Source organism: Tachypleus tridentatus, chromosome 12 (genome assembly GCF_004210375.1).
Source record: "Tachypleus tridentatus isolate NWPU-2018 chromosome 12, ASM421037v1, whole genome shotgun sequence".
Classification (NCBI taxonomy): Eukaryota; Metazoa; Arthropoda; class Merostomata; order Xiphosura; family Limulidae; genus Tachypleus; species Tachypleus tridentatus.
Genome location: NC_134836.1, coordinates 70233502 through 70247195, shown reverse-complemented (window position 1 = coordinate 70247195; position 13694 = coordinate 70233502). Strand labels below are relative to the sequence as shown.

Genomic DNA, 13694 nt, shown 5'->3' with positions numbered 1-13694 from the left:
GATAATTAATTGTTCAAAACTGATCAACTAGTTAGAACATATAACTACTCGAACAGTTTATTATTGGATTTAACTATTTGATCAAAATATCTGTTTAATTCTCGATGACGAGAAACCCACTTGAAATAAAAATTCATCTCAGAACAGAGAACAACGTTTCAACCTTCTTGGGTCATCTTTAGTTTAACAAGGTTAACCTGAAAGTGACCTAGGAAGGTCGAAACGTTGTTCTCTGCTTTATTAGTAAAAGTGTTAAAACTCATACCAGCTGTTCTGAGATTCATTTTCACAGCTTTATTATTTGATCAGGAAACCTGTGGTTTAAATGAATTTTTAAACTGTATTTTGGCGTAACCTACTGACTCTTGAGAAAGATGTCTGTATGAATGTGAATTTTTTCTCATAATTTTCGTCTTTCAACTGAGCTCCCACATCACACGGCTGTAAATCTGGGGGCTTATAACACTAAAAACCGGATTTCGATACAGCACAGATTAATCATTGTGTAGTTTTGTGCTTAAAAACAACAACAAACATTCTTTCAGTTTACACAGTGCAGTTTTATATTAAAATTTGATACACGACAGTATTTTAAATAAAACATGAGAAATTGTGTTTCACCTTAACACTTTTGGAAGATTTTATTACACATATGATCAGATGTTTTGATTTTAGTTATTTGTTACTCTAGTGGTTCAAAGTGAATGACTTTTTAAAGCTTTCATGGATATCAATAAGATACTGAGTGCCTTATATCAAAACTGTTTTGAGTATTTATATCAGCAAATCACATGACAACACTTTGACATTCTGTGGCTTTGCGTAAATAGTGTAACGTCATCAAAAATTGATACCTTTCCGACACAAAATCATTATACAATCAAATCACAAAGATATGTTGAGTAGGGCATTTAGAATTTCCGTCACAGGTATGTGCGTTTTACTCCACGGAATTGGAAAAATAAGAAATATGGATTAGTTTGTGACACCATGACCATTAAAAAAAAGACCTCCAACAAGTCTAATTCCAGTTCCGGTAAATAAAGTATTAGTGCTTCATCTTCTAACAGGTAAGAATCTATGAGCATGAAGGTCAGTGAGAAAAGCTGTCTACGTGACCCAAGCAACAGAATGTGACGTAATCTCGAAGAATTTCCGACTGGAAAAGCGCAACTTTTCGCGTGCACACTTGTTGTTTCCACGGCATAACTGTCCAACCATGGAATATCTGAAGCAGTTGAAGGAAGAAATGATTATGTATGCTATTCCATACGCAGCCATGTCGGTCAAGTCGACGAAAACAGCGCCTATAGATGTCCATGCAATTAGACTGCTAAAACAAGTTCTGGGAAATAGTCATATTTTTGCACTAGATGGGAACAGTGGTGTGTCTTGAGCGTTATACGGCTTTGTGATAGTGGCTTTTGAAAATATAGCTACGTTGTGGGTCTCTTGTTAAGAGCAGAGTCATTAAATAGAACATGACCGGACAAACGGTGACTACACGGTGAGGCTCCAAAATCATTCTAACATAAAGTACTCAATCTCTGGATATAAGCATATATAAATATATGTATTTGGCTCCTGAATCAACCTAATATTATAAACGTTTTAGTTTCGAACTAGGGAGGTATTTAAAAGGTCTACAATGGCCAGGTGATGAAGGCGTTCGACTCGTAATCTGAGGGTCGCGGGTTCGAACCCCCGTCGCACCAAACATGCTCGCTCTTTCAGCCGTGGGGGTGCTGTAATGTGACAGTCAAACCCACTATTCGTTGGTAAAAGAGTAGCCCAAGAGTTGGCGGTGGATGGTGATAACTAGCTGCTTTTCCTTTAGTCTTACACTGCTAAATTAGGAATGGCTAGCGCAGATAACTCTCGTGTAGCTTTGCGCCAAATTCCAAACAAATAAACAATATATATATATTGTAAAAAAATATTTCGGTAAAGTGCCCCATTTATCAGGTTTCTAAAGTACTTATTGATTTCAGTTACATCAAAAAGTTGAAAATTAACGCCAGTCTTTGATGTAACTAAAACAAAAACAAACCATTAATTGTTCTGTTGACTGCTTCCCGTGTTTCTCAGTTCGTTTTGTTTGTTGTTTTTTTTTTTTTTTCTGCTAGGATAAACAACATATTCTACGGTAAGGTTGTCTGGTTTGTTGAAGTGGTTGGAATGAAGGCTATTCGGCCTCAATGCTGAGTCTTAAGCTGTTCTTGAACAATAAATGGTCTATTTCCGGGAGGTCGAAAGAGTACTTAAATTTGGCAAACATTAAAATCAGTGCACGTAGCTAGTGTGTTCCTCTTATCAACAAAACGCACTCATATATATGTATGTATACATATAATGATAAAATTAAATCTCTACGTCACACATACTTCGCTCGTGGAGCTTAATGATCCTTTCTGTTTCCGTCATAATAATTTATTGCTAGTTTCAGAAAGTGGGATTTTGTTTAACGCTTCGAAAATTTAAACTGAAATATATTAACATCTAGTGGTTTAAAACATATAGTGAGCTCAGATGTTAAGCCGATATGTCGTTTCGGTGTCCATCATCACAATCTATCATGGTTGTTTTTCTGGTGGATTACTTGGTTGGAATACCGTCTAACTTTATAGCTATTAAGGCCTCACGCATTTCACCCTATTTAAAGCTTCATTAATACTAGCAATAAAAAAAGTACACACGTACAAGTTTGTTTGTTTTTGAATTTCGCGCAAAGCTACTCGAGGGCTATCTGCGCTATCCGTCCCTAATTTAGCAGTGTAAGACTAGATGGAAGGCAGCTAGTCATCACCACCTACCGCCAACTCTTGGGCTACTCTTTTACCAACGAATAGTGGGATTGAACGTCACATCGTAACGCCCCCACGGCTGAAAGGGCGAGCATGTTTGGTGCGACCGGGATTCGAACCCGCGACCCTCGGATTACGAGTCGAACGCCTTAACACACTTGGCCAACATGTACAAGTACACACATGCATGATATTATATTGCTCAACAGAGCCGAAATATATATATATACACATTATAAATTATCACATGAGCTAAGTAGCCGAAACCTTAAAACTTGTATCCACTCCAATCTGTCCTATAGAACATCACTTCAATCTGTTCTACAGAACATCACTTCAATGTGTTCTATAGAACGTTTGAAATAAGGATCACCATCATAAGTTGGGATATGTATATTATAACAATATATTATAAAGGAAACGCATTGGAGTTTGGAGTTAGAAGGAGCTCATTATTTTGATGATTCTGGGGTTCCTGACAGCGTAAAGAAGATACAAAAGCATCATCAACATTTCAATTAATCCCAATTATTATTGTTTGGATATATTATGCGTTTTACAGAGACGATAAACAGTTTAGGTTAGGGTTAGTAGGTGATTAATGTGAGATGTATTCTAGGGGTTCAGAATTAAAAGTGAGAAATATATTTTTTTACAAATTCCTGCACGACTATCAGAGAAACTACTTTTATTAAACTGTTGTAATTTGATACCTATATTGCCCCCTGCTGGTAGAGCGGTAAGTCTATATATTTACAATGTTAAATTCAGGGGTTCGATTCCCCTTGGTGGACATAGCAGATAATCGCGTGTACTTTTGCTAAAAGAAAAGAACGCTGACACACATACATACACATCAGTGCCACAAAAATACATATGTAATTACCCTAATAATATTATATTTATAATAACACAAGTTTGTTTTTTTCTTATATTTCCCTCAAAGCTACTTGAGGGTTATTTACTCTGACAATTAGGCCATGCTAGGCCATAATATTAAAATAATAACGTTATATAATATAGTTTATTAAAGTATTTATTTCGTGTTACAAACTAGTGCTGAGGAAAACCTGCTGTGTTATCAAAAAATTACTGTTAATGTCCACGTTATTTGACTTGGGTATTGGAAAGGTTCGTTAATACGTACATTCTGATGTAATGTACAAAAACAGTATGTTATTCACAGTACTGTGAGAACATACTACCTTATAAGAAAAGAGCTACTAGAGCTAAGAACGTCACAAAGTCCACATAACTAGATTTATGTCAGTTAAGTATGATTTATTGACTTGAAGCACAAAACAGTAATATTTATTAACATGTCGTAATTAGAAGAAATCACAAGGAAACTTAAACACAAAATGCTGTGCTTTACTGTTTATTTACAATATTCAACACCAAAGAAATTGTAAAATTAGAAACAATATTTTACTGATCTTGTACTATTGCGAACCCTGGTGTCTGTCTTCCGTTTGAAAAGCTGTGCAGGCAGGCAAACCTCAACATTCACTTTTGGAATGACGAGAGAACAGACAAGAATATCACTGACGCCAAGTTTTATTTTACAAGCAGGATATTCTACACTAAACTGTTAGTAATTAATAATACCATTAACCACCTTTTAGGGTCGAGGGTTCGAATCCTCGTCGCACCAAACATGCTCGCCCTTTCAGCCATGGGGGCGTTATAATGTGACGGTCAATCCCACTATTCGTTGGTAAAAGAGTAGCCCAAGAGTTGGCGGTGGTTGGTGATGACTAGCTGCCTTCCCTCTAGTCTTACACTAGTGATTATATTATATAGTGACGGTCAATCCCACTATTCGTTGGTAAAAGAGTAGCCCAGAGTTGGCGATGGGTGGTGATGACTAGCTGCCTTCCCTCTCGTCTTACACTAGATTATATTATATAGTGACGGTCAATCCCACTATTCGTTGGTAAAAGAGTAGCCCAGAGTTGGCAATGGGTGGTAATGACTAGCTGCCTTCCCTCTAGTCTTACACTGCTAAATTAGGGACGGCTAGCGCAGATAGCCCTCGTGTAGCTTTGCGCGAAATTCAAAAACAAGACATTCAATCTCCTTTTAAAATGTGACGTAACTTAATAAAAATATACATTTACTGTTTGTTACTGTTGAGTGGCTATTGGTATGACTGAAATGTTCAACAATTACTTTTTGTGACAGACGATACATGTAGTTTAGGGCTATGGTTCCAAGTAAAACCAACAGTAAAATACACACCATTAACGTTTCTAAAGTGCTTGAAACAATCTAAATTTATGGGCTAACTGAAACTTTTCACGTCACTGGGGACGGGTACTTTTGCTTGAATTACATACTTTTATTATAAACTGTATATTAAACCATAACTTTGAAAGACCTTTTTAGATTTGTTTTATGTTACTAATTACTTTGATTTTTGTTATACTGTGAAATACAAGAAATAAATAAATGAAAGATTCATGTTTTAAGAACAACAGAAAATTTGAATGAACGACATAAGTTTAGGTTTGTAACTTCGAGTGATCATGTCTATTACGAATCAAGGCGCTTATCAATCGCCACGTGGATGTATAGTTTTTTTAGATAGATCGTTAATATTAGTGGTAAAAATGCATATAAATTTAGAAGTAATAAGTTTGTTTGTTTGTTTCTGAATTTCGCACAAAGCTTCTCGAGGGCTATCTGTGCTAGCCGTCCCTAATTTAGTAGTGTAAGACTAGAGGGAAGGCAGCTAGTCATCACCACCCACCGCCAACTCTTGGGCTACTCTTTTACCAACGAAAAGTGGGATTGAGCGTAACATTATAACGCCCCACGGCTGGGAGGGCGAGCATGTTTTAGCGCGACTCGGGGAAACCAGTTAAGAACATACTTGTTTAACATTGTCTATTATTACATAAACGTAATAAAAGACTAATCCGACTAACACGTTTGATAATTCTACTTTGATTTCAAATTGTGAGGAAATTATTAAACTTAAATAAATATTTCACTTGACTGTTTTGCAATAAGCGTAAGAAGCGCGCGCGTATTACATCCAACTATCTAACCTTTCAATAAGTGGCCAGTTGGGTTAAGGCGTTCAACTCGTAATCTGAGGGTCGCGGGTTCGAATCCTTGATGCACCAAACATGCTCGCCCTTTTAGCCGTAGGGGCGTTATAGTGTGACTATCAATCCCACTATTCGTTGGTAAAAGAGTAGCCCAAGATTTGGCGGTGGGTGGTGATGACTAGCTGCCTTCCCTCTAGTCTTACACTGCTACATTAGGAACGGCTAGCGCAGATAGCCCTCGAGTAACTTTGCGCGAAATTCAAAACAAACAAACAAAGAAAGCTTTCATAGAAATGTCAGCTACGTTTAATGTTAATTCTATGTATCATACGTACCAATAGAAAACTAGTAACGATTAATAAGGTATCGAATGTAGGGAGTTATGAGTTCCTAATCCTCAATCGAGATAATTAACTGTTCAAAACTGATCAACTAGTTAGAACATATAACTACTCGAACAGTTTACTATTGGATTTAACTATTTGATCAAAATATCTGTTTAATTCTCGATGACGAGAAACCCACTTGAAATAAAAATTCATCTCAGAACAGAGAACAACGTTTCAACCTTCTTGGGTCACCTTTAGTTTAACAAGGTTAACCTGAAAGTGACCTAGGAAGGTCGAAACGTTGTTCTCTGCTTTATTAGTAAAAGTGTTAAAACTCATACCAGCTGTTCTGAGATTCATTTTCACAGCTTTATTATTTGATCAGGAAACCTGTGGTTTAAATGAATTTTTAAACTGTATTTTGGCGTAACCTACTGACTTTTGAGAAAGATGTCTGTATGAATGTGAATTTTTTCTCATAATTTTCGTCTTTCAACTGAGCTCCCACATCACACGGCTGTAAATATGGGGGCTTATAACACTAAAAACCGGATTTCGATACAGCACAGATTAATCATTGTGTAGTTTTGTGCTTAAAAACAACAACAAACATTCTTTCAGTTTACACAGTGCAGTTTTATATTAAAATTTGATACACGACAGTGTTTTAAATAAAACATGAGAAATTGTGTTTCACCTTAACACTTTTGGAAGATTTTATTACACATATGTTTTGATTTTAGTTATTTGTTACTCTAGTGGTTCAAAGTGAATGACTTTTTAAAGCTTTCATGGATATCAATAAGATACTGAGTGCCTTATATCAAAACTGTTTTGAGTATTTATATCAGCAAATCACATGACAACACTGACATTCTGTGGCTTTGCGTAAATAGTGTAACGTCATCAAAAATTGATACCTTTCCGACACAAAATCATTATACAATCAAATCACAAAGATATGTTGAGTAGGGCATTTAGAATTTCCGTCACAGGTATGTGCGTTTTACTCCACGGAATTGGAAAAATAAGAAATATGGATTAGTTTGTGACACCATGACCATTAAAAAAAAGACCTCCAACAAGTCTAATTCCAGTTCCGGTAAATAAAGTATTAGTGCTTCATCTTCTAACAGGTAAGAATCTATGAGCATGAAGGTCAGTGAGAAAAGCTGTCTACGTGACCCAAGCAACAGAATGTGACGTAATCTCGAAGAATCTCCGACTGGAAAAGCGCAACTTTTCGCGTGCACACTTGTTGTTTCCACGGCATAACTGTCCAACCATGGAATATCTGAAGCAGTTGAAGGAAGAAATGATTATGTATGCTATTCCATACGCAGCCATGTCGGTCAAGTCGACGAAAACAGCGCCTATAGATGTCCATGCAATTAGACTGCTAAAACAAGTTCTGGGAAATAGTCATATTTTTGCACTAGATGGGAACAGTGGTCTTGAGCGTTATACGGCTTTGCGATAGTGGCTTTTGAAAATATAGCTACGTTGTGGGTCTCTTGTTAAGAGCAGAGTCATTAAATAGAACATGACCGGACAAACGGTGACTACACGGTGAGGCTCCAAAATCATTCTAACATAAAGTACTCAACCTCTGGATATAAGCATATATAAATATATGTATTTGGCTCCTGGATCAACCTAATATTATAAACGTTTTAGTTTTGAACCAGGGAGGTATTTAAAAGGTCTACAATGGCCAGGTGATGAAGGCGTTCGACTCGTAATCTGAGGGTCGCGGGTTCGAACCCCCCGTCGCACCAAACATGCTCGCTCTTTCAGCCGTGGGGGTGTTGTAATGTGACGGTCAATCCCACTATTCGTTGGTAAAAGAATAGCCCAAGAGTTGGCGGTGTCTGGTGATAACTAGCTGCTTTTCCTTTAGTCTTACACTGCTAAATTAGGGATGGCTAGCGCAGATAACTCTCGTGTAGCTTTGCGCCAAATTCCAAACAAATAAACAATATATATATTGTAAAAAAATATTTCGGTAAAGTGCCCCATTTATCAGGTTTCTAAAGTACTTATTGATTTCAGTTACATCAAAAAGTTGAAAATTAACGCCAGTCTTTGATGTAACTAAAACAAAAACAAACCATTAATTGTTCTGTTGACTGCTTCCCGTGTTTCTCAGTTCGTTTTGTTTGTTGTTTTTTTTTTCTGCTAGGATAAACAACATATTCTACGGTAAGGTTGTCTGGTTTGTTGAAGTGGTTGGAACGAAGGCTATTCGGCCTCAATGCTGAGTCTTAAGCTGTTCTTGAACAATAAATGGTCTATTTCCGGGAGGTCGAAGGAGTACTTAAATTTGGCAAACATTAAAATCAGTGCACGTAGCTAGTGTGTTCCTCTTATCAACAAAACGCACTCATATATATGTATGTATACATATAATGATAAAATTAAATCTCTACGTCACACATACTTCGCTCGTGGAGCTTAATGATCCTTTCTGTTTCCGTCATAATAATTTATTGCTAGTTTCAGAAAGTGGGATTTTGTTTAACGCTTCGAAAGTTTAAACTGAAATATATTAACATCTAGTGGTTTAAAACAGATAGTGAGCTCAGATGTTAAGCCGATATGTCGTTTCGGTGTCCATCATTAGAATCTATCATGGTTGTTTTTCTGGTGGATTACTTGGTTGGAATACCGTCTAACTTTATAGCTATTAAGGCCTCACGCATTTCACCCTATTTGAAGCTTCATTAATACTAGCAATAAAAAAGTACACACGTACAAGTTTGTTTCTTTTTGAATTTCGCGCAAAGCTACTCGAGGGCTATCTGCGCTATCCGTCCCTAATTTAGCAGCGTAAGACTAGATGGAAGGCAGCTAGTCATCACCACCTACCGCCAACTCTTGGGCTACTCTTTTACCAACGAATAGTGGGATTGAAAGTCACATTGTAACGCCCCCACGGCTGAAAGGGCGAGCATGTTTGGTGCGACCGGGATTCGAACCCGCGACCCTCAGATTACGAGTCGAACGCCTTAACACACTTGGCCAACATGTACAAGTACACACATGCATGATATTATATTGCTCAACAGAGCCGAAATATATATATATATATACATTATAAATTATCCCATGAGCTAAGTAGCCGAAATCTTAAAACTTGTATCCACTCCAATCTGTCCTATAGAACATCACTTCAATCTGTTCTACAGAACATCACTTCAATGTGTTCTATAGAACGTTTGAAATAAGGATCACCATCATAAGTTGGGATATGTATATTATAACAACATATTATAAAGGAAACGCATTGGAGTTTGGAGTTAGAAGGAGCTCATTATTTTGATGATTCTGGGGTTCCTGACAGCGTAAAGAAGATACAAAAGTATCATCAACATTTCAATTAATCACAATTATTATTGTTTGGATATATTATGCGTTTTACAGAGACGATAAACAGTTTAGGTTAGGGTTAGTAGGTGATTAATGTGAGATGTATTCTAGGGGTTCAGAATTAAAAGTGAGAAATATATTTTTTTACAAATTCCTGCACGACTATCAGAGAAACTACTTCTATTAAACTGTTGTAATTTGATACCTATATTGCCCCCTGCTGGTAGAGCGGTAAGTCTATATATTTACAATGTTAAATTCAGGGGTTCGATTCCCCTTGGTGGACATAGCAGATAATCGCGTGTACTTTTGCTAAAAGAAAAGAACGCTGACACACATACATACACATCAGTGCCACAAAAATACATATGTAATTACCCTAATAATATTATATTTATAATAACACAAGTTTGTTTTTTTCTTATATTTCCCTCAAAGCTACTTGAGGGTTATTTACTCTGACAATTAGGCCATGCTAGGCCATAATATTAAAATAATAACGTTATATAATATAGTTTATTAAAGTATTTATTTCGTGTTACAAATGCTGAGGAAAACTTGCTGTGTTATCAAAAAATTACTGTTAATGTCCACGTTATTTGACTTGGGTATTGGAAAGGTTCGTTAATACGTACATTCTGATGTAATGTACAAAAACAGTATGTTATTCACAGTACTGTGGGAACATACTACCTTATAAGAAAAGAGCTACTAGAGCTAAGAACGTCACAAAGTCCACATAACTAGATTTATGTCAGTTAAGTATGATTTATTGACTCGAAGCACAAAACAGTAATATTTATTAACATGTCGTAATTAGAAGAAATCACAAGGAAACTTAAACACAAAATGCTGTGTTTTACTGTTTATTTACAATATTCAACACCAAAGAAATTGTAAAATTAGAAACAATATTTTACTGATCTTGTACTATTGCGAACCCTGGTGTCTGTCTTCCGTTTGAAAAGCTGTGCAGGCAGGCAAACCTCAACATTCACTTTTGGAATGACGAGAGAACAGACAAGAATATCACTGACGCCAAGTTTTATTTTACAAGCAGGATATTCTACACTAAACTGTTAGTAATTAATAATGCCGTCAACCACCTTTTAGGGTCGAGGGTTCGAATCCTCGTCGCACCAAACATGCTCGCCCTTTCAGCCATGGGGGGCGTTATAATGTGACGGTCAATCCCACTATTCGTTGGTAAAAGAGTAGCCCAAGAGTTGGCGGTGGTTGGTGATGACTAGCTGCCTTCCCTCTAGTCTTACACTGCTAAATTAGGGACGGCTAGCGCAGATAGCCCTCGTGTAGCTTTGCGCGAAATTCAAAAACAAGACATTCAATCTCCTTTTAAAATGTGACGTAAATTAATAAAAATATACATTTACTGTATGTTACTGTTGAGTGGTTATTGGTATGACTGAACTGTTCAACAATTACTTTTTTGTGACGGACGATACAAGTTGTTTAGGGCTATGGTTCTAAGTAAAACCAACAGTAAAATACACACCATTAACGTTTCTAAAGTGCTTGAAACAATCTAAATTTATGGGCTAACTGAAACTTTTCACGTCACTGGGGACGGGTACTTTTGCTTGAATTACATACTTTTATTATAAACTGTATATTAAACCATAACTTTGAAAGACCTTTTTAGTGTTGCTAATTTTGTTTTATGTTACTAATTACTTTGATTTTTGTTATACTGTGAAATACAAGAAATAAATAAATGAAAGATTCATGTTTTAAGAACAACAGAAAATTTGAATGAGCGACATAAGTTTAGGTTTGTAACTTCGAGTGATCATGTCTATTACGAATCAAGGCGCTTATCAATCGCCACGTGGATGTATAGTTTTTTTAGATAGATCGTTAATATAAGTGGTAAAAATACATATGAATTTAGAAGTAATAAGTTTGTTTGTTTGTTTTTGAATTTCGCACAAAGCTACTCGAGGGCTATCTGTGCTAGCCGTTCCTAATTTAGCAGTGTAAGACTAGAGGGAAGGCAGCTAGTCATCACCAACCACCGCCAACTCTTGGACTCTTTACCAACGAATAGTGGGATTACCGTCACATTATAACGCCCCCACGGCTAAAGGGCGAGCATGTTTGGCGCGACCGAAATGCGAACCCGCGACCCTCTGATTACGAGTCGCACGCCTTAACACGGGTGAAATGTGAGATTGACAAACACATTATAAAGCTCTCATAGCTACGAAATCGTTAGTGTTAATACTATGAGCTCTCCAATACTAGTGGAATCTATCGCGTGTAAATTATTTCACACGGTTGTTCTTGTTTTGTTACTATGGTGGGATAAGTGGACCTCTCCCTACCGGTAGTGGATTGTATGACGTGGCCAGTTTGACTGCTGAGTTTTATTCGGTATCATTTTAACTCCACAAATGTTAAGTAAAGTTTGAGAAAAGCCTGATTTGTGATTATATTAACATTTTCTTTTCGGTTACGTATATTTTTACAATAACGCCGTAATACCGCTATTACGCAGTTGACCGGAAAATGTACTCACCTCTCACACTTAACACTATCATCACCCTTGACACCTGGTCACTCGGCGTTGAACCAAAACATTCAAAGTGGCCACCATCTTTGTTACGGTTCACATTGGAAATAATCAAACTTCCGTTAGGATAGATCCTTTGACGTTGGTTGTCTGGCAGACGACGGCCATCTAGAACCCAGTACAAGTTTTTTTTGTTATATAAACTGGATTTCTGTAATTTATAAAATCGTTTGATGGTTTCAAAATAAGGCCAACATATTCAAAGGATGTTTTCTTGCACACGTATATATATACACACATTCACTCACACAAATCCCACACGTTTGTTTATGAATGAGATTAACAATCAAAGCATTTCGTTATACGTGCACGAATATTTGTGTTTTACATACAGAGCAACATACTATACTCGAAAATACGACGAACGTGTGGTTTAAACACATGAGATATTTCAACCGTGTTAAATTCCCTTATTATTTTTATAACAAACACTTCTCACATCAATTTAATTGCGTTATCATCTAATATGTCCATCCCACCCCACCCCCAGTGGCACAGCGCTTAGGTGTGTGGACTTTTAACACTCGAAATAGGACTTCGATACCTGTGGTGTACAGACAGCTTGTTGTTAGGTTTGTGCTTAACTACAAACAAACATTCGATATTATTTCTGATGTGTGTTTATTTGTTTGTCCACATATTCCTAAAAGGGTTTTGGAGCTAGTAGGACCTGACCAGGGTGATTCGGGGGCGTTGTAGGACCAAACTTGGCAGGCGGACTCAGGATAGCTTGGAAGGACTTGTATTCAATATACTGTAGCCTCTTTTCTAAAGGGACTAAAACTTGTTCGGAAGGTCACTCTGGAAAGATGGATGTCTAATGGTAGGTATACAAGGGCGCTTAACCCGAACATGGTATCGAACTTTCTGATTTGGACCACTTTTTCTGGGGATCCTGGTGGCAGAACGTTTAAAATCATGTTCATAGTCCCACTCACGAGCTAATGGAACCAAACTTGGGGAGGTGTCCTAAGGAGGTTTGTTTCCAGGTACAGACCCTCTTGGAGTAGTTGTAGAAGTAATTGTAAATGTCATACAAGAACTTGATTGGTGTATTAGTACCATTAAGAATCACGAGTGGGTGGAGCTTGACACTCCTCTACGTAACACACATATTTTATAGTAGAAAAGTATAATTTACATAACTAAAACAATAGTATAATTGCGTATGTTTAGTTTTCAGTGTTTTCAATTTGGCATGAATGGCCCAGATGTTTAAAAACTTAATTATCGACCCAATGATAAACGGAATAATTACTTATGGTATATTTAGGCTCATCCTAAAATGAATCAGTTGAAACATGTCATACTTTTAGATATTTGTATAGAGGTTCTCTGTTTAGCAAATGAAATCCTAGAACTAGAAAAACATTTAGAGTTGAATGATATCAATAAGTGCCTCAGAGATCTTATAATAGACGTATTTCTATTTCTAATAAAACACACAACAAACTGACATTTCTTAACAAACGTTCGATGTTGTAAGCCATTAAAGGCATGTGGAATTGACAATAAATTACAGAATTACCACCAGTAGATGCAATCC

General features: G+C 36.8%; 1 protein-coding gene across 6 annotated transcripts in view; it reads right to left on the bottom strand.

Moving 5' to 3' along the window:
• LOC143233529 (cell adhesion molecule Dscam1-like) overlaps positions 1-13694 on the bottom strand; it is a 122566-nt gene that overhangs the window by 85199 nt on the left and 23673 nt on the right. For all 6 annotated transcript variants that reach the window (XM_076469838.1, XM_076469841.1, XM_076469839.1 and 3 more), the window contains exon 3: positions 12095-12256. In XM_076469838.1, coding sequence (XP_076325953.1) covers positions 12095-12256 — 162 coding nt within the window. The remainder of the gene's footprint in view (positions 1-12094; positions 12257-13694) is intronic.